General features: G+C 48.3%; 10 protein-coding genes across 10 annotated transcripts; 4 read left to right on the top strand and 6 right to left on the bottom strand.

The window, feature by feature from the left end:
- Window positions 1–115: 115 nt before the first annotated feature.
- On the bottom strand, window positions 116–2,493 carry LY89DRAFT_148209 (nucleotide sugar dehydrogenase). The gene is made up of 4 exons (XM_018205375.1): window positions 2,218–2,493; window positions 1,655–2,114; window positions 834–1,602; window positions 116–782 (listed from the first exon to the last, which is right to left on the bottom strand). Exons 1-4 carry the CDS (start codon window positions 2,223–2,225, stop codon window positions 217–219), a joined length of 1,803 nt encoding a protein of 600 aa, XP_018068192.1. The 5' UTR covers window positions 2,226–2,493; the 3' UTR covers window positions 116–216.
- A 1,649-nt stretch (window positions 2,494–4,142) lies between these two features.
- On the bottom strand, window positions 4,143–6,786 carry LY89DRAFT_784695 (nucleotide-diphospho-sugar transferase). The gene is made up of 2 exons (XM_018222811.1): window positions 6,176–6,786; window positions 4,143–6,122 (listed from the first exon to the last, which is right to left on the bottom strand). Exons 1-2 carry the CDS (start codon window positions 6,377–6,379, stop codon window positions 4,395–4,397), a joined length of 1,932 nt encoding a protein of 643 aa, XP_018068191.1. The 5' UTR covers window positions 6,380–6,786; the 3' UTR covers window positions 4,143–4,394.
- Window positions 6,787–8,091: 1,305 nt separating this feature from the next.
- LY89DRAFT_736831 (concanavalin A-like lectin/glucanase) lies at window positions 8,092–9,178 on the bottom strand (the record flags this gene model as incomplete). The annotated part of the gene is made up of 5 exons (XM_018220177.1): window positions 8,092–8,425; window positions 8,474–8,531; window positions 8,585–8,903; window positions 8,958–9,007; window positions 9,055–9,178. 5 exons carry the CDS (start codon window positions 9,176–9,178, stop codon window positions 8,092–8,094), a joined length of 885 nt encoding a protein of 294 aa, XP_018068190.1.
- Window positions 9,179–9,902: 724 nt separating this feature from the next.
- LY89DRAFT_590394 (uncharacterized protein) lies at window positions 9,903–11,185 on the bottom strand (the record flags this gene model as incomplete). The annotated part of the gene is made up of 2 exons (XM_018209591.1): window positions 9,903–10,311; window positions 10,362–11,185. 2 exons carry the CDS (start codon window positions 11,183–11,185, stop codon window positions 9,903–9,905), a joined length of 1,233 nt encoding a protein of 410 aa, XP_018068189.1.
- Window positions 11,186–12,489: 1,304 nt separating this feature from the next.
- LY89DRAFT_148187 (uncharacterized protein) lies at window positions 12,490–13,554 on the top strand. The gene is made up of 2 exons (XM_018205374.1): window positions 12,490–12,855; window positions 12,960–13,554. The coding sequence occupies exons 1-2, from the start codon at window positions 12,672–12,674 to the stop codon at window positions 13,544–13,546; spliced, it is 771 nt and encodes a 256-aa protein (XP_018068188.1). The 5' UTR covers window positions 12,490–12,671; the 3' UTR covers window positions 13,547–13,554.
- A 37-nt stretch (window positions 13,555–13,591) lies between these two features.
- On the top strand, window positions 13,592–14,068 carry LY89DRAFT_736828 (uncharacterized protein; the record flags this gene model as incomplete). The annotated part of the gene is made up of 1 exon (XM_018220176.1): window positions 13,592–14,068. The coding sequence occupies one exon, from the start codon at window positions 13,592–13,594 to the stop codon at window positions 14,066–14,068; it is 477 nt and encodes a 158-aa protein (XP_018068187.1).
- Window positions 13,972–14,570, top strand: LY89DRAFT_687184 (uncharacterized protein). The gene is made up of 3 exons (XM_018215446.1): window positions 13,972–14,059; window positions 14,120–14,303; window positions 14,393–14,570. Exons 2-3 carry the CDS (start codon window positions 14,161–14,163, stop codon window positions 14,409–14,411), a joined length of 162 nt encoding a protein of 53 aa, XP_018068186.1. The 5' UTR covers window positions 13,972–14,059; window positions 14,120–14,160; the 3' UTR covers window positions 14,412–14,570.
- A 120-nt stretch (window positions 14,571–14,690) lies between these two features.
- Window positions 14,691–15,520, bottom strand: LY89DRAFT_736827 (uncharacterized protein; the record flags this gene model as incomplete). Its single annotated transcript, XM_018220175.1, has 3 exons — window positions 14,691–15,041; window positions 15,089–15,322; window positions 15,386–15,520. The coding sequence occupies 3 exons, from the start codon at window positions 15,518–15,520 to the stop codon at window positions 14,691–14,693; spliced, it is 720 nt and encodes a 239-aa protein (XP_018068185.1).
- A 1,061-nt stretch (window positions 15,521–16,581) lies between these two features.
- Window positions 16,582–16,929, bottom strand: LY89DRAFT_736826 (uncharacterized protein; the record flags this gene model as incomplete). The annotated part of the gene is made up of 1 exon (XM_018220174.1): window positions 16,582–16,929. The coding sequence occupies one exon, from the start codon at window positions 16,927–16,929 to the stop codon at window positions 16,582–16,584; it is 348 nt and encodes a 115-aa protein (XP_018068184.1).
- A 263-nt stretch (window positions 16,930–17,192) lies between these two features.
- Window positions 17,193–18,814, top strand: LY89DRAFT_148531 (uncharacterized protein). The gene is made up of 3 exons (XM_018205376.1): window positions 17,193–17,471; window positions 17,603–18,468; window positions 18,526–18,814. The coding sequence occupies exons 1-3, from the start codon at window positions 17,405–17,407 to the stop codon at window positions 18,622–18,624; spliced, it is 1,032 nt and encodes a 343-aa protein (XP_018068183.1). The 5' UTR covers window positions 17,193–17,404; the 3' UTR covers window positions 18,625–18,814.
- Window positions 18,815–19,096: the final 282 nt, after the last annotated feature.

Here is a 19,096-nt window from a genome sequence, read left to right as displayed (position 1 = left end):
TGAGTTATCCCCATGTTAAAGTTTGATGATGACTATCATTAGACTTAAGGCCAAGCACAGCCGAGAAGAAATAAAGTCCGACAAAGGAAAGAAACATGGCAACCAATCTAATATAGGACCACCAAGACTCCACAACGACAACCCAATCTATCAACCCATTACTGTCTCTCGATGACCAACACTCGTCAATTACCTATCAGCATCAAACCCTATTCATCAAGTTAGCAACGACTCTGCACGAACAATGATAGAAAAACACTCACCATGCAACCGACTCCTACTCCCACCAGCCGCCTTCCCAATCCCCTCAACCCTAAATCCCAACTTCTCCATCCCCACAACATCCACCAGCCCCCTCCCATCAAAAACCCACTTCGGCTTCCGCATCCCATAGCTAATCCTCTCCCACTCGATATTCTCATTCGCAATCACCTCCTCGACCTGTCCCCTCTCGCAATCCCTGCATCCCGCTGGACACTCCGGTTCCGGCAGATAGCGATTCAGCGGATCCGTAGACAGCGGTGGTGCGAGCTCGGTTGCGTTGGGGGTCGGCGAGGGAGAGGACGGTTTGGTGTGTCGGGATGTGGTCATCATGTTCAGGATGTCGAGTTCGGAGGGGGTGCGGCCTAGTGTTGGTTTCGTGACTGCTGCTGCTGCGATAGACTCCTCTTTGTGGAAGGCGGATTCTTTTTCTTTGAGGGGTGGGTAGCGGAATTGATCCCATTCCGTTAAGATGAGGACTGCGCTTGCGTCGTGGCAGGCTTCGTAAGAGTCCTTATATACTACTCTCGTGTTAATACAGAACTTGTGATATGGAAAGGGGGAGGACGTACCTTCGATCGGCCCATCAGGCTTCAAGAGCTTCAATCCAGTGGTAGCGAAGAGTCTCTTGATCTCATCCTTCACATCTTCAGGATTACATCTAGGATCAAAGATAGCAATCTCAGCCGGATTATCAGCAAGTAAAGACTTCACCACTTCAACAGCAGGACTCTCTCTGGTATCACTAGTATCCTTCTTAAACGCATACCCCAGAATACTAATCTTGCGTCCAATAAGTGTTCCATGCAGATTGGAGACAACACGCTTGACGAATCTGTTGCGCTGGAATTCATTGATAGTGATCACCTGCATCCAGTAATCGGCCACTTCCTCGAGATTGAGAGTCTGGGCAAGGTAGACGAGAGACAGGATATCTTTCTTAAAGCAAGAGCCGCCGAACCCGAGACCGGCTTTGAGGAATTTTGACCCAAGACGAGCGTCCCGGCCAATGGCTTTCGCAATCTCGTCGACGTCGGCGCCGGTCTTCTCACAGATGGCGCTGACGGTGTTGATGCTGCTGATGCGTTGCGCGAGCATGGCGTTGGCGACGAGTTTGGAGAGCTCGGATGACCAGAGGTTGACGATTACGATTCTGGAGCGGTCGACCCACGCGGAGTATACTTCCTCGAGAGTTGCTGCGGCGGCGAGACCAGCTTTGGTGCGAGAGCTGCCGATCAGGATACGATCTGGGTTGAGCAGATCCTTGATGGCAGTGCCTTCAGCTAAGAATTCGGGATTTGAAAGGATCTCGAATGGGACACCTGGTCTGTGGACTTCGAGCTGTGAAATTGTCAGTGCATGACTTGAAATGGGAAATAGAGTTAGTACGTACAGTATCGCGGACAATCTGAGCAGTCCTGCAAGGAACAGTGCTCTTCTCAACAATGATAGCACCAGGCTTAGCAGCAATAGCAATATCTCGAGTTGCACCCTCAAGAGCAACCATATTTGTAGCTGCACCAGCACCGATACCAGTCATCTTGGTAGGGGTGTTGACGCTCAGGAAGACGATATCAGCTTCCGAGACACACTTGGCAACATCTGTAGAGAAGAACAGATTTTGCTTGCGAGCAGGCATCTCAACTGTGAAGTCTCCTTCGACGTTGACGGTGGTGGCGTTGGTGCCATCACGAGCCACTCGCACGATCTCGCTGAGACCGGGCTCGTGGATGGGAGGATGTTGTGAGTTCCATCTCCGGATACGTCCAGCATCTTTGTCAACGACTGTGACTCGAATATTTGGGTTGTGGAACGCAATAACAGCTGCTGTTGGGCCACCTGTGGAGAGAAGTGTCAGTCAGAAGAATGAGACTATGATGTTCTGGAAATGAATATCATATAGAGTAGAGGGTCTTGGAAGGTAAAATGTAGCCCAAAGCAAATAAGAGGCAACATACCAACATAACCAGCTCCAACGCAACATATATTCTTTGCCTTTGGGACTGGCAAGATCTCTGTGACTGACTCACGAGCAAGCTTCGGTAGATCTACCGAGCTCGTAGTTGGAGGCGTAGAAGGGTTCGTCGAGATAGGACTTCTCTCCTCAGAGGTATCACTTGCAGCCGAATCCATCATGGGCGCCATATCGATTGTCCAAGCGTAAGGAAATTATTGAAGACGAGGGTAGAGCAATTCTAGAAAGAGAGAAAAAAGGATGGTGAGAACTCTTCCAAAGAGTGAGTGCCAAACGAACTAGTCTATTGATATAGAGATCCCAAATCGAGAGAGTTTCAGTGACGCACGTCACGCACAGGCTGCCTCGCTCCAAAGAGACGACAATGATGCGATCTCCAAAGCCAAATCACCCATGCTCATTCCGGACTCCGTTGTCGTCCAGAGCTGATTATTGTTTGATCATCCGAACTTGACATGTTGGATCGGACAAGCTTCAGCTATCACCACTTGCAGGAGCCAAAGCCACATTAGGACACGCAGTTTTCTTAGAGATACAGATCGACAATCAGAGCTGCACGCAAACAGTAGTCAGAATAATCACTCCAGGGATTGAATTTGTACAGATCCCATCCTTGCCAGCATGGCCGCGGTGTGAATCCTCGAGAGTTCGAAGATCCTATCCCGACTGACACGTTCGGACCGAGTCTACCCTTACAAGTAACCATGCTCTAGATGAAAAATACACCAGAAAAAAAAATAAGAAGATAAACGAAGAAAATGCCAAGGGGGACCCGATAGGGGAGCTTAGCGTCTTTTCCCCCTGAACGCCTCTGGTGCTTCCCTAGGATCAAGGACCGAGCGCCGCGGGAAACAATAACAGCCCTTTTAGAGTTTCCACGCCGGCGCCAGCACCAACAGCGGCTGGGGCGTCCATCAACGATCTGCACGAAAATCAATACAGCCAAGCCCAACAACGAAATGACCAGGGACACCGATTTGGGAGATCAGCAACGATAAGATCTCTGCTGGGGTAGCGTAATCCCATCCCATGTTTCTCGCACCCTGGGCGTGGGAAACATGCAGAAAGTATCACAGACGTCGGACTTGCCCGAATAGGGACGTTGAGGTGGTCGAATGCTCGCGCTTGAGATAAGACATTTTGAATCAGAGGTTCAACGGCAGGGAGGATAATGTGCCACGCGGCTCACGTGGCGGACGGGATGACTTTTGTTGGTCAAAAGCCACTCGGGAAGATGTTTGGGACTTCCATTGTCTCTTGGCGGCAGGAAAGGAGGCGGGAGTTGCCAGGCTGCGTATGTGGCTGCAGGAAAGAAGCTGAGGTCTGTTTGAGGATGGGGCTCTAATCTACAGTACTGATTCTTTGAGAGCGTGGGATGAAGATCTGATTTTGAGTTCCGAGGTAGAAAATTGCTGAGATTTCGTGGAGAGAGAGATCGAGATGAAGATGCCGTGTCTTCGTGCCGAAGAATATTGCGGCGAAGTTCACCTACGTACCTAGGTAGATTTGGACGGAAAAGAGGTAATCACATGATAACCCAACCTCCTCCCCAATCTGGCGGTGACATTCTTAGGTTTGGAGGCGAGGTCGTTGGAAAGGGTTTTGAACCGGACGATGTCCTCTGATGGAAAGAAGCATACTTGAGTTGCTGGATGTGGTTTTAGGATGAAGTATAATATAGTTTGAAACGACTGCCGACCTTACTCAAGTCCGGGGTTCAACACTCGAGGAAGGTGCTCAAGCGCGATTGACTTCTCGTGAAATTGTGGCGAGAACTAGATTTTTGGCTTGTGGAATACTGACCTCCTTCCATATTCAGTTTTGAGATTTGTCACAAGTGAGTATGGACAAGTTGTACATAGCACGCATTTGCAGACTTTCTGTAGATGAGAAGACATGAGCGAAGAGATGGTATGAGAACAATGTTGAGAGAAAGCCCAAGACTCTGTGTAAATGATCGTTGAAGATTACTCTGATTACTCGCACCATCTATATGACTTCTATACTCCACTCCATATCTATATTCCCCTTGCCCACCAAACAATTACCCCAAAATCAACATTATGTATATTTCCAGCAGAGCGAACGACAAGAATCCAAAACAAAGGAGAGTCCCCAAAGATCCCAGCTCTCACCTCTCCTTCCCCAAACTCATCTGCTACTTCTTCTTGACACAAAGCAAAAACCGATGCGCGAAGAACAAATTCATCGAATCCAGCACCATCAACGGCACCGCATTGTAGATATGAAAATCATCATCCTTCAAACACCTATACACCAGTGCTCCCGCCAGGGCGCCCAGGTACGTGATAATCCAGCACCAAGCCAGAATCCGCATATTGCGAAACTTATTATTCTTGTGCCCGGCATTATCGCCCGACGGGACCCAAGCAAGCGCGCGTCCGAACAGCCGGTCTTTGATCGCGGTGAAATACGCGTAGGATTGGATCACCATGATGAATTGTACGTTGAGGGAGTACTTTGCCTTAGCCCAAAAGCGCAGCGCGAAGAGGGAGTAAAAGATAGACGGGATGGCGAAGGCGAGGTTGTAGTATTTGAAGTATTCTGGGCGAACCCACAGGAGCAGGATACCCGGGAGCGGGTTGAGGAAGATGGTGAGCGAGATGGCGGAGTAGTACATCATGCCTGAGCAGTAGCAGAGTTTTTGCACGATAGAGAGCTTGGAGCGCCAGAAGTCGGGGTTGGTGAGCAGAGTGGTGGAACCCATGCACCAGCGCATCTGTTGCGAGAAGAAGGCGTGAGGAGTGTCGGGGCAGACGCCGCAAGCGAGACAGAGAGGGACGTATTTTACTTTCCATCCGCGGTTGACGGCGTAGAAGCCTGTGTGAACGTCTTCGGAGAAACCGATCTCGGCAGTACCGCCAACTTCAACGAGTGCCTCGCGACGATAGACGGCGTTGCTGCCAACGCAGATTGAGGCTCCCCATCGGTTGCGGTTGACTTCTACAACGCGGTAGAAGAGTTCTTGGATACCGCCAGCGCCCTGCTCAACCCAAGTCTGGTTGTCTGTAACTCGGAAGAATTGAGGGCTTTGAACGATGGCAGTCTTTGGATCGGCAAGGTGCTGAGGAATCAATTCATGGAGGAAGTCGGGACGAGGACAGAAATCGGCATCGAAGATAGTGAAGAAATCGCCTTGAGTGCGAGAGAAGGCCCAGCGAAGATTGCCAGCTTTCTTCAAGCGAGGTCTATCATCTCGGACGATGTAATTGAAGCCAAAGCTTGTTGCAAGTTCCTTGACAGCGTCCATTCCGCCATCATCCAAGACGTAGACTTTCAATTTGCCTTCTGGCCATTGAAGGGCTTGGACGTACTTGTAGGTGTTGGCTAAGATTTCCATGGGCTCTTTGCAGCATGGCAAGTAGATATCCACGGTAGGCGCAGTCTCTGGGAGAATAGGATGATCTGCCAGAATCTTCTTGTGGCCTTCGAAATCGTAGTCTTTGCCGACAATGGTGATGGTGTACGAAATGATGAGATAAATCTCGAGAAGTCCAACGAAGAAACCGAACCAGTAGAAGTACTTGGATGTAATAACGAAAAGCCACATGCCAGCCGACAAACTCAGGAATGAAAAGACGCCAATGATGTAGAGAGGCAGTCGATTTGTCTTTAGGTACGAGTATTTCTCTTTGTCTGTGGTGCCGGATGGGAGAATAAGAGGAGCATCTTCCACAGGAGCATATGTCGCTCGGAAGACCGCCCATTGTCGTGCAAAGAAGTTCTTCTTTTTCCCTGACGCCGGCGCAGGTGTTTTTCCTTGTTTTTCTGGGTCCTTTCCAGTAGGCAAGCCTGGTGGAGGTTGAGTGTACTCGATCTTTTCATTGAACTCTTCCTGTGGTTGTGTAGGAGCTGGAGCGGGAGTCTATGGAGTGTCAGAAAAGATTGCTTAGACTTTTCTCCTTCAGTAATACTCACAATGTCATCTACGCCTCGCTCTCGCAAGTGTACCTGGGCTGGTGTTGTAACTTGGCCTGAACGAATAGATGAGGCTCCAGAAGAAGAAAGACCCTCAGGGTCCGCAAAAGGATTGACATATTCAGAACTGGGTGAGCTTGGAGTCTCATCTCCAGCAGCATTTCGAGACAACTGAAGTCGAGGGGGTTGATTTCGTGCAGCCATGTTGACAACAAAAGAGTGTGTTTACTTGCACTGACTGATCCTCGAGAAAGGGGGATAAAGGTTGAATTACCAGATAACCAACGCAGCGAAAAGTTCGAGGATAAGGATTGAAGACTTAGAATACACCTCAGCACGTTGAAGGTTGACTCTACCGCGTTGTGGTCATTGTGGATATCGACGTAGGTGGATCTACACTTCACAACCCAGGTACCTTGAACTCTACATCCTTGGTACGCGGAAGTCCGTTGGGAACATCATCTCAGGCTTACAAGCCGCTTGGCTTGCAGAGACTTCCCGATAATGCAGCTGCTAGAGATTCCATCATTTCGTGTTAGAAAGATGTTTGTACCTCAGCTGGTATCCTGAAAAGATCTGCTGCCAGAATTTCCCATCTCTGAAGTGGATCTCGACGATAGACAAAATTCAATAAATGCAGCCAAGAAAGTCGACTTCCAATCTTGGACTGCTTGCTCAGTCCACTTTTGCGGCCTTCCTAGTAGCCACCAAAGAACATGCTTGCAATCATCGGATGCAGGCGACGTGGCCTGGAAAGGGTCCAAGATTTGCACCAGGAAATGAATGCACGTGCCGCCGGGGACCTCAGCGCACCTTGTCTGCCAAATGCCGATCCCAATCGCGGACCGTAGGACTCTTGACGTCGAAGGCCTTCACCAATCTCCAATCTGGGAAGCGGGATATAGTACAAAGTGCGAAGCGTAAAGCGTGGAAGTGAAGGAATGACAAGCTTTTTCCAATGCGCAGGTACAATGATGCAGGGGAAGGTATCAAAAACATTGCCGTCCCGTCACTAATCACGATCAAACCAAGCTCATCGAAGTTTGGAGAGTTCAAGATAGCGCCCGGAGATCAGAACTTAATCCGGCGTCTGAGCGCGAAATCCCAGTCGTGACAAGAGTCAAAAGTCCCCCAGGTGTCTAAGTGGAGCGGCTGCCCTTTGGAGACCTATTGTTGAAGTGGAGAAGGCCACGAAAATATTCTGCATGTTACAGTGTCCATTTTTGATAGATGCCAGAACCAGTGCCGGTTGTGTAGCTCCAACGACGTGGCTCGCTGTGTTGTATGCATGCATTATCCATGCATGATAAGACGGCTGAACAAGCTGGCTGGTAATTTTTTGTACCTGCATATGAGCATTTATGATGGGAAAATTGGAAATACCGTATTGGGTTTCGGCCCGAAGCTAAATGTTGATCTGCGTTTCTAAACCCGGTCGACCTTCTACGAGCGGCCACCGCCCGCATCAAAATCATTTGTCGATGCAGCTGCGGCTGAGAAAGCCAAGATCTTCGTTGCGCCCCATAAATTACATTAGTTCCAACCTTATTTCGAAGCTTATCATGCCGTGGATTCGCACGGAAGACGAACAGTTCCGAGATAACACGGCATGACAAGCGTCGGCAGCTGAACAACGGTGAAATTGGGCGTGCTCTAAGTTGTGAGCTTAGCAATCCCGGTAGAAATTTCTCGTAGGAACGAGGGCTGTTAAATTATGATCGATGCTAGGAGATAAGACCGATAACGTGGGGGCCCGAAATCCTCAACACCATGCTCCATTGACAAGATAGGAAATCTATATCGACCCGTCTATTTGCGCCGTACCCTTATCTGCGTGCATTCGCGTCTCAACGGTTCCGCCACAGCCTTGTCCAGAGCTGACAGGTCCAAATACGACATTGATCTGCCGATTGCTATCATGAACATGTGAAAGTGAAGAAGAATGCGAGTGGAAGGAGAAGCAGGACCAGGTTGGGGAGTGCCCCTCCAGCAGCTCTCGAGTCCACAAGCGGTTGTCCGGCAGCGACACTGATGTTGAAATCCTGGGCAGAGAATGTGACATTCGAGCTTGCGTGGAAGGTTTCTGTCCCGAATTGGACAACACCGAGATAGTTGGACTCCGATATTAGCTTGTGCTGCCAGAGATAGTGTAGCAGTGGGGAGATATCTCTGTCGAAGGTTGTCACATTGGATGGTGCCAGCCATGAGTACACGAATTGGCCATTGTTGTTAGCACCAGAGTAGAGTGTACTATTTCATAATTAGTATATCTTCAAGTATGAATTAGATTGAACATACTATATCGTCCCATTGAGACTATGCGTAGGCGGGTTTTTGATGGATGAGCTGAAACCAACTGTATGAAGTGAGCCCGAGATCTTTACAATAACTTGATGCGGAGAACCTTACTTGGCTTCTTTCCACCGTAAGCTGCAATCCATATCATAACTTCATACTTTGGCAAAGTGGTGCTGTTTGCCGTCGTTGGATCAGTGTCCAAGAACATATCAACAACAACATTTGCGGCAGCGTCGATAGTGTCCAGATTTTCAACTGAACTGGAACTCGGGTTCATTGACCATGACGCCGAGATGTTCAGATGAGAAAGGTTAGATAGCTCGATTGGGAGTAAATCAGACTGCAACTTGATGTTGGGAAACGAGTGAACCAGAGTCGGGTTGTCGCTCCATGACCAAGTAGCATTGAAATCGGTAGTAGCATTGTTGACCTGAAAGAGATCAGTTTGACGTCTCGTGACTGCTGAAAGACGGGAAGAACATACACTGATGCATTGAGCGCCAGAACCATCATCGCCCCATTCGTTTGTGTTGACTGCAAATGTTAGTCGTGAACTCAATCTGGCATCGAATGTAGCTTACACGTGTAAGATTGATTTGCGCTCCAGTGAGTATCGTACTGGCCACATAAGACGGTGTTCTTGGGTGCTGAAGACTTTGCTTGAACCATGGCGGCACCGAAAAGGACGGGTGCGAGGAGACGCATTGTGAACCTCAGGGCTGAGCTTCTGTCGAACATAATATGAATGATACAACGAGAAAGATTTTAAGAAGAAAAACGAAGCTGGAAAGAGAACTGAACGATGAGGAGTAGTCAAGAGGACGCGTCAGGCTGTGACATACCGATAAAGAAGAGGACATGTTGAGCAGAGAATGCATCTTATCGGACGAGAAGGGAAAGGAGCTGCAGCTTTCACGTGTGGGTGTTGAGGCTGTGATGTGGTTGGCTGACCGGAGGAGCCAACACTTGCCTTAGCGCGAAGAGCACGTGAGCTACAAATCTTATGCTCGATCAGACGCCTGATATTTGATACTTAATACTTCATTACCTGAAGGGGCCTCTGAAGCAATGGGCTCGGTACATTGAATGCAGGCCAACGATAAAGCATGCCGTAGAATCTTTGTCGTCCAAGCATCACGTGATATGGGTCGAATGATCTCCAGATGTGGCCATAAGAGATTTTCTCAGCACTGTAAGGCATGGCTCGAGCCGACAATTTGTTTTGTTCCGATCCGTGAATAGAGTTCTCATGGAAGGTGATAGTTTAAGACCCGGAAACCTTCGGTGGCTTTCGGCTTCGATTTACGTATTACTTTTGCAGCCTCGCTTGTTGCTAGTTCTTCTGTCAACGACACTTCTCTAATTCCTCCAATGTATACATTACAGAGTCTTCTGCTTTCAACCTTCCCTCATCGATTTCGAAGCCTAGTCACTCCTGCACCAGGAACGGGCAAACACCTCTCTCGCTACTCCACAATTCCTCCAACCGACTCCTCTCAGCACCCATTTCTTTCTCGCCACGTCCTCTCAATCCGTTTGGTCCCAGCTCACTTGCTCTAAATCCTTCAGGAAAATATTTCCCTCCATCATCGCCGGGTAACACACCTCCTTTCCACCAAGTCCTCCAGGCCTTCAATCCGTACCGGTTCGAGAAGGTGGGTTTCACGTACCAAGGCTGGATGTTGTATTTTCGGGAGTGGATACGACCGGATGAAGAGGCGATTGGGAGACGTTTCTTAGGTCTCATTCTGGGAAGAGAGAGGTGGAGGAGGATGAATTTGCGGGCGGAGATGAAGCGATTGATCAAAGTGTAGTAAGACTGTGGTGGTTTTGGGATCCTGTTCTCAGGTCAGATATCTGCACTATTCCCTCGCAGGAGACGACCTACATCATAGCTTCCCTCAATTTATCCTCCAACAAAGCCGCGACGACTCTATTTCCCACCGACTTCATCTTCTTGGACAACTTCCACGTGATATGATACAAAGTTGCATCAGCGACCTGCTTGTTTGATTCTGCCGGAACCATGTATCTTTCCTGATACTCGCTACTCCAGTCGTCCAAAGCCTCCAACCACATTAACCCATCATTCAGCTCTGCTCCATCTCCCAGAACATCATACTTGATCCCAAGAGCCTCACCCAGCAACTTCCACAGCGTACCAACAGCACACATCTCCAAATTCGTCAACTCCCTCCATTCATACTTTTTCACCCATCTCGCAGGCTCCAAAGCAAACAAACTCAAAGTATAAAGCAAGTCATCATTCGAGATCTTCCCTGATGCCATATGCGGACTATGCAAATAATTGATCCTCGCAATCGCCTCTAAAGCCCTCTCACTCGCTGGAGGGTTCAGCACGGCTTCCAACAATAGACATCCCGTATCGGTGTATCTTTTGTCAACGGTATCTTTGGAGGAGAATTGGCCAGTGGCGCGGAGAATGGAGGAAATCGTGGGTATGCCATATGCTTTGAAGAGGGCGAACATGGTAGCTGCTGAAAAGGTGGTGGGGAATTCGTACTCGATGAGTGAATTGTGGATTTCCCAGGCGTGGCGAAAGGTCATCTTGTTGTATGATGTACGATCCGGGTAGGGGTACTTATGAGGGAGGGAGGAAGAGCGGCGGAAGCGGAGGTGGTGGACCAGGTAGAGGTATAGAACTGTGCTGGGAAGCAAGACGATCTTCCATTGAGAGAGGATCGAGATCATGATGGCTATGGTGGACATCTTGAGCTTGATCCAGTGATGATCTCCTCTGGGAACTTTTTCTTCAATTGAAGTGAGGGTGTGTGTTGAAGGAGAGTGGGTGACTTGATGTTGAAGAAGAAGTGTGATCTGCTCAAGCGAGCTCCTTCCGTTTCGAGACGAAGACAAACAAAACCTTCTATCAACCCCACACTTGCTTGCTCACCACTTTCAATTAGGAATACCTTCAACAACTTTCGCTGAACATTCACCTTTACACCGAAAACCAATTGAATGCACGTGGAATCCTCAAGCATCCTATAACCAACCTCGAGAGGCACAAAGCTACTTCAACAAGATATCGCCATGCTGCGCCTCAATATATGCAAGCGAGCAGTCCCACGTTGGTAAATTATTCCACCAACATCACAACCTCTGATGGGACAATGTGGTACAAACAAGCCAACTGATCTAGATCGGGCGACACGGCCGATAACTTAGCCTGAATAAGAGGCCAATCTGAAAGACTTGGAGCCGCATCAAAACCATGTACGAACCCGATGGAGCATTCTGGCTACCTGTCAGCATCACACCCCACTGCACGATTTGGACAACCATATGGACAGTGCATACATCATAGAGATATTGGTGAGAATTAGTGCAGTTAATACATACGAAAGCCAAGCTGGCTAGTTCAGACTACGATCTGTTTTGGTGAAGGTTTGTGAAGCAATGGGGTCGGGAAAACATTTTGATTTCTTGCACGATGTATTCGAGTGCACCTTCTTTATTTCTGTCAGCAAATGTTCTTTTCAGCTCTGTGCCCGTTTCGTGTCAGAATACGAGCTGCGTTACGCAGGTTTGTCTTCGTGTACTGAAAAGTGGCTGAGTGGCTATTTTCAACCACATCGATGACGGATAGCTGCATCTCCAAGTCCTTTTGTCAAACGTCAAATGAGACGGTGGGGACGGCTGCTCCCGGTCACCTTCCCCATTCGAATAAGTATACCTAACAGCCCCTTAGTCGGTACCAATCCATCTTTTCCATCTGGACCTCTGGAACACCAGTATTTTATCGTACCAAGGTCCTCAGTGGCCGGTTTGAGCGGGATAGTACTCAAGGAACCAAGATGCGAATACAGATAAATCCGCCGAGAGGTACACAGCGTTTCCAGATCCCCAGTTTACATTTATCCTGGTGCATGCAAGGCATGCAATTAGAGATACAGCTTGGCATCTACCACCCATTTCTATGACCAGTTTCGCCCTGCGAAAACATGTTAGACAGACACACCAAGTCGTTGTTAATGGTATTCTGTACACAAGGTCACTGTTCACAAGAGAGGCACAGCAAGATTACCTACAACTTGGCACTTTGTTGCTGCTTGCTTGCCCCCACCCCAGAAAGAGACTTTGAACTCCCGTTCATTCTTCAATATATGGTCCATAGACTCACCATGGCTTCACTTCCTCTCCATACCTCTTCCAAAAACCATCAGCCAACCTCACAATGGCTCCCTCGCCTATTCCCATCACAATCGACCACGGCAATGGCGGCATTCCCTACACACCCCACAACGCTACCACTCTCTCGAAAGGATGGGTAACCCAGCCCAATAACCGTGGAACCCTCGATATACTCTGGACCTGTGCCAGCACACTATTTATCTGCCTATGGGTACAACTGCATCTCAGTATGTTGGAATCTGCCTCTTTTAAAGGAGACTCCATGAGCCGGCTAGGCTCTTGCTCTGTTGCCTCCAATCTTCCAACAAAACACATACTGATGTTACGAAAGACGTTCCAGGCCCCCACGAACGCTTCTTCACGCAATCCCTTCGCCGCCTCCGCTGGCTCGTCATGGGCGCACTCGTTCCCGAGGTCCTGCTCCTCTCCGCAGGAGGCCAATGGGCCTCTGCCGAACGTTCCGTCCAGGACATGAAACGCCTCTTCCCAAATTCAAACTCCTGGACTATAGTTCACGGCTTCTACGCCGATTCCGGTGGTTTCGTCTTGCAACCTCGAGATAGCGATCCCTTCCCCGTATCCGCGAAGCAGGTTCACTACCTAGTAGAGAACGCTTACATTGAGCTTCCCTCAATAACCGAGAAGGAGATCCTTGACAAGTCAAAAGGAGACAAGTTCACCAAAACAATAGCTTGTCTTCAAACCTTCTGGTTCATAACGCAATGTGTAGCACGGCTTATACAGAGACTTCCCGTCTCCCCTCTCGAACTCCAAACCTGCTCGATAATCATATGCACTGTCACCACATACTTTCTCTGGCTCTACAAACCGCTCTCCGTACAAACACCCACCGTGATACCGATGTCGATCCCTATCGGCCTAGTCCTAAAATGCGCCGGCATCTCGGCCTCAGACTGATGGCGCTTAACTCCGCTAGATTTCATCGAGCCCGAAACTCATATAATGAGTCTCTGGTCCTACACCTGTCGTTCTTACGGCCCTTTCAAGGGGCCTATACAAAGACTCCCAAATGATATGAATCCCTGCCTCTACAATCTCTACCAACGCGCCTACCTCGGTCTCAACGTCATCGCGTTCTCCACTATCTCTTTTAGCGAATGGTATTTCAAATTCCCTTCCCGCATTGAACAAATGCTGTGGAGAATCGCTTGCGCGACAGCCGAGAGCAGTCTCTTCATCCACGCTGTTGCAGAAGCGGTCGGGAATAGGAAGAGGAGGCAGATGAAGGCGGATTATAATTATATCGAGGGGTATAAGTTGCTTTTTCCGAAAGGGGTGTTTTTGTTCTGGGTGCCGTTTGTAACGTATCTTGCGGCGAGAGTTGTGATTATTGGGCTTGCGGTGATGAGTTTGAGAGATTTGCCCGAAGGGTGTTATTGGACTCTTCCGTGGAGTAATTTCGTGCCGCATGTTAGTTGATTGAACCCTTGTCTAATTGAAGAGAAAACATTAACAAAGCTTGAACTAAAGGGAGGATCGAACTCAGTCCAGAGCCTGATGAACGAGAGAGTATGGATGAGAGAAGCAAAACAAGTACCAATGAGAAGCACAAGCTCAACGAGACCGAACCAAAGAGTCCTCTCCCTGTTCTCGAAAGGTCCCCACCCAGCAACGTCCAATGCATTCCCGTGATCAAATATCATTCCCTCGGCAGGTACGTTGTCTGTCATTATAACTATAACAAGCCCTGAGTAATTTATCCTATCTCCATTGTTGGTCAGCTCATGACAAACCATTGAGTAGTTTTCCTCATAGGAATTGAGCGAGGCAGGGGTATACCCCGTGCACTCTCAGTATTATTGAAATGTTTCTTGGGGTATATGGAAGGATGAGATCTCGATGTTGGATGTTGTAGCAAGCGCTGCTGAAACCCTTTAATCAAGCGTCTGTGATGCGAAAACAGACGCGGTGGAAAAGCTTTGGAGACAAAGTGCAGAATGAAAGTCAAGCACTGGTATAAGAGCCACTCCAAAAGTTGTATACATAGCAAGTATCACAAGAACATAGAGTCTCACAGCCCTTGGCCGATCGAGCGACCAAGTCAAAACTGGTATCCCCATGCACTAGCATCAAACTCCAACCCCAGTTCCAGTCCCTCGTTTGTATCCATAGAGCTTTCTCTTTCCATGTTCATCACATCATCGACATCATCTCGCGATCCACCGTCTTCAGGTACTGGCATAGTTCCCATCAGCACGGTTTGCAGCGCCTTCAGCTCGTTGACCTGAGTATGGAGAACGTCGATACAACTGTCGATTTTCTTGTTGCATGCTTCCGCCATCCGTTTGCGGGACCCGATCTGGGCATCGATTTTTAGTTGAAGAGTCTCAATCAGTTTGTCTTTTCGTGATCGGTATGCCCGTTGCGAGAGGCGGTTTTGCATACGTCGGTGCTGGGATGTATCAGCTGCGAAGCATGACTAAGAATCAAGAGACAGACAACTTTCTTCTCATGTGATTCGTCTTTCGGACCAGGAATTGCAGTTGTCGGCTTCGCTTGCCCTTTGCCGTTCTGGAGCTGTGGACTCGTGAATGTTGTGGCGCCATAGATAATTCCAGGATCTGTTGGTTGACTGTGTTGCTGTAATCGGTGGACAGGATGATGGGAGACCTCTCCGAAATCGCCTCGTCCGGTTTCTGGATAAGGTTCATAGTCTAATGGTAGATCGAGTCCCTAATCTGTCAGCTACTGGTAGATTCGTAAATTGGTTCTAAACAGGTTCGGAGCCAAGCTCACCTGAAAGGGGAATTGGCCCAGAATGGTCGCATCCGGAGTTGTACTGTACTGAATCTCCTTGTGGTTGTGCGCTAGCAAAGGATAATAGGGCGTTGTTGATTGGGAAGAAGTTTGCCGGTGCTGCTGAGAAGTCATCGCGAGCCCTCATCAGTCTTTACTACCATCAAGAGGCTGATGACGAAGGAAGGACCTCAATTGAATAATATTCTTTTTGATTACATCTCTGTCAGTGAAAGATGTTTTACAAGAACATGGTGTATTCTTGGAAGGAAGCAGGCCTCGCTTCCAAGAGTCTGCAATCTCGTTGTTGAATTCTTGATTACTGCTCTATAGTATTGTTAACATGGGTTGCCACTCACGGGTACCAAGACCCACGAACGGAAATCTGTTAGTCCATGGAGATTGGTAGGGAGCAGAGAGCCACATTGAAGCAGGGGTGGAGGGAGCATGGAGCTAGGACGAAGGAAGGGAGCTATTCTCCACTAAGAAAGTTTGTAGACCAGCCCCGAACACCATGTGTCCAATCTGCCTTAGTCGATTCTGAGTCTTGTCTTATGCTGTCTCGGTTGTCATCTTGACTTTTCGATAACACGGGACGGGACGTTTGTCATGAAAAATGAGCTGACTCAACAGGGCTTACAGAAACTAGATTGGTCCGTCGAGTATTCCAGGATTACTAGCCCCACCGAAGGTGATTTGGCCGAGAAAGGAAAAGTGCATATGAAGATAGCAGTTTCCGATAGCTTGAGAAAGCGGTATCCACTCAGATGACAACTCTCTTAAGAATTATCTCGTCAATTCTTTCGAATAGCTTCACCCCTTCACGACGAAGCTATCTGTCAGCCTCTGCAAACAATATGCTTTAGCATCGCGTGAATGAGCTCTCTTTCATAAAGATCGGAGGTTTCGCCTCGAGGGACCATGAAGATCAGGCCACATAGAAAACTTTTATACGTGCCCCACTGCTTCCTCACCTCCAAACAAACTTTCGTATTTTGGCTGTAGCAGCTATAGGATAGATGAATCAGCTTCTCAGTAGCAGGTGTATTTGTGCATAACTTCGACCAAGTACCTAGCCGTGCATGCAATCAGTACTGAGGCACAAGCTTCACTGTTCGTTCGGGGTCGGTCCTGGGAACTAATTGACATTTTATGGGTAGCATCGTTTATGCGGCCGTTTCCTGCGCTACTTGCCGTCAAGACTGGTCTTCGGGACCAGTTTGAAATTGATTCGTCATATCGCTCGTGCGGCCGTATAGTCCGTACGCACTGAGGTGACCATGTTCAATCTGTTGATTGGTGGAAAGTGCTGACACAGCGAAGTGCATCTTGCCACGAGAGTATTGACAGCAACGTGTAATCCGCCACCGCCTATGCATAATGTAATCCTCCTCTCGTATTGGCAGACCACCTAAGGCAGAAGCCTCCTCAGAAACAAGCTTCGCGACATTGGTGCTTGTTTCCGGAAGGCCCATCGTGGGATCTATTCTGGGATATTGGTGTAGGCCGAAACCTGCCTCAATGGAGACTGTTGCTTGAGGCATCGATGTAAAAATCTTGAAGAATCGTAAATTTACTGATTGTAATATTCGAGGAGGTTGTATTCGTTCGTCAGGATCGAATCCGAGGTCTTTCGCGGAGGGTTGGTGGGGTGGGATCGATCATTGTCCTGCCAGGGTGTCAGATGTTGTTTTTCCAAAGTAAGTGAACTTTGGATGATCCCACCCACTCCATGTACTGATATTAGAAGAATTGGAAAAGAAGTTCAAAGTGTATTGAATATTAAACATGGAGACGGTCAAATGTTGGATGTTGAGACAAGGTTTGCTCCTTCTGACGCGCGACGGTTTTAGCGCGTCACGCTAGCACGTTACTTTGACTTCACTCCTTCTCAATTCCAAATTGCACTTATAATTCATTGCTGTCCTGAATCAATTCGAAGATCCTGAATACACACATCTGATCTGATTCAGACTGAATTCAATCGACCACCATGAGTCTCGTTCTCAATCTCAAATCATGTTGTCCAGTCTGCAACTCAACCGAGAGACTGGCACGATGCAGGCCTGCCATGTCATGCCGTATTGTAAGTCAATTGGACCGAGACATTGAAACGTCGCTTTCTCCATCCCTAGGCACTCGTGGATTGTTATTACTAGTCCTTGTTGCGACGTCAATGAACAAGATGAGCTGCTAACGTCAATATTCAATACTTAGGTGGCCCTGAGCACCAAGTCGCCCATCGGAATGACCACAAGAAACTTTGCAATGCTATCAAGGAATCCAAGGAGCACCTTGATCTGGAAGAACAGAAATTGCGTGATCTTCCACCCGACGCGTTCCATCCAGCCAAGATCTTCGAGGAACATGCCGGCGAATTCTGGGGCTTGATGGAGACCAGACCCTACATGCAAGCGAGATTTGGTTTTGTCGATGCTCTCACCAAGATCAAGACCACAAATTCCGTTCAACTGGCCTTCGACAATGCCTGGGACATGCTCCGACTTTGTCGTAGTGACAACATGGGGCTGCGCGATTTAGTTCCAAGCCTCTTTCTTCGTCTTGGAAGAGACCAGGAGTGCTACGATTTCCTCAAATGGTATGCTGATGATGAATATGATTGGGGCGATATGTCTCTTCCGTTCCTCGATCTCAAGGACGCCGATGTCTTTGAGCCGGTCGATAAATTCGTTGAAGAATTCGCCGATACCTCTCATGCTATAGCTCTTACGCTGATCAAGATCCGACTCCTCCTCGAACTGCGAAATCTGAAGGATTTAGAAATTGTGGGCGAGAAGCTGCCAAGAGAAATGCTTGACAACGTTCAGGATCAGCTACTCAGCCATGCCATCTCAATCAATCCCAGGAAGAAAGTTATTCTGGAGAAGGGTGACGAATTTGATGACTTGATGTCAGAATTGAAGCTTCAGATCAATGAGCTTCATGTGGCTGTCCACAAGGGGAACAAATACTTCTGGCGATTCCTTCTGCACCCTGGACAGGCCTTGACATCTCCCATAAGTGCATACTCCAGCGACTCATACGAAGAAATGGTGCTTTATCTTCAGTACTGCTACGATTCAGTAAGTAAATACCTCGTCTGTCTTTGCCTCCCCTAACGGTTGACTAACTCACTGCAGTGGGTAGAGACGCCTGGTGCTATCACCATTATTCAGCAACTCGAGGACGACGAGTTTTTGGATGAGGATGATGATACTTACGAGGTTATAGATGAATAAGTGGGAAATGCGTCTCCAGCCTGTCGGTCTACACGGTGGAGAGAGCTAGCCAAGGTTTCTCTCACTTGCCGAAAGTTAGGACATAGATCATTTTCGAACCATATTTCGCGGAGTTTCTGGAAGACATTGGTTGTCGGCGATTTTGATTCATCACAAACTACTGTACAATAGCCAGCTATGAACTCTCAACAAAAAGACCCTATTGAACCGTTTCCGTGACCATCTATGCCCAGCATAGGAAAGTACGGTAGAGCTGATCATTTTTCTTAAAGTGCACGAAGACGGATATGATGGAAAAGACAAAGCAAGGAGAGAGGTGAATAGAAAGAAATAGAACTTCTGCATTCGGGGAAGGAGTGCTGGAATCCACATGAGTGATGTGATCACGTGCAGTACGTCCTCCCCCCCCCCTCCCCCCCAAAAAAGGAACTATTTGGCCTGCATTCTATGGCAAGTATAATCATACTTTTAT

This window comes from Mollisia scopiformis (genome assembly GCF_001500285.1).
Source record: "Mollisia scopiformis unplaced genomic scaffold LY89scaffold_18, whole genome shotgun sequence".
NCBI classification, from domain to species: Eukaryota; Fungi; Ascomycota; class Leotiomycetes; order Helotiales; family Mollisiaceae; genus Mollisia; species Mollisia scopiformis.
This window is presented reverse-complemented; position numbering and strand designations above follow the sequence as displayed.

Coding starts and splice junctions, on each gene's coding strand:
- LY89DRAFT_148531 (XM_018205376.1), top strand. CDS start 17,405: ATGTTGTCCAGTCTGCAACTCAACCGAGAGACTGGCACGATGCAGGCC. Junction 17,472..17,602: donor CTGCCATGTCATGCCGTATT/GTAAGTCAATTG, acceptor TTCAATACTTAG/GTGGCCCTGAGCACCAAGTC. Junction 18,469..18,525: donor TTCAGTACTGCTACGATTCA/GTAAGTAAATAC, acceptor AACTCACTGCAG/TGGGTAGAGACGCCTGGTGC.
- LY89DRAFT_148209 (XM_018205375.1), bottom strand. Junction 1,603..1,654: donor CTCAGATTGTCCGCGATACT/GTACGTACTAAC, acceptor ACAATTTCACAG/CTCGAAGTCCACAGACCAGG. Junction 783..833: donor GCCTGATGGGCCGATCGAAG/GTACGTCCTCCC, acceptor ACACGAGAGTAG/TATATAAGGACTCTTACGAA.
- LY89DRAFT_687184 (XM_018215446.1), top strand. CDS start 14,161: ATGGATGAGAGAAGCAAAACAAGTACCAATGAGAAGCACAAGCTCAAC.
- LY89DRAFT_148187 (XM_018205374.1), top strand. CDS start 12,672: ATGGCTCCCTCGCCTATTCCCATCACAATCGACCACGGCAATGGCGGC. Junction 12,856..12,959: donor ATGGGTACAACTGCATCTCA/GTATGTTGGAAT, acceptor ATGTTACGAAAG/ACGTTCCAGGCCCCCACGAA.
- LY89DRAFT_784695 (XM_018222811.1), bottom strand. CDS start 6,379: ATGGCTGCACGAAATCAACCCCCTCGACTTCAGTTGTCTCGAAATGCT. Junction 6,123..6,175: donor AGCGAGGCGTAGATGACATT/GTGAGTATTACT, acceptor GACACTCCATAG/ACTCCCGCTCCAGCTCCTAC.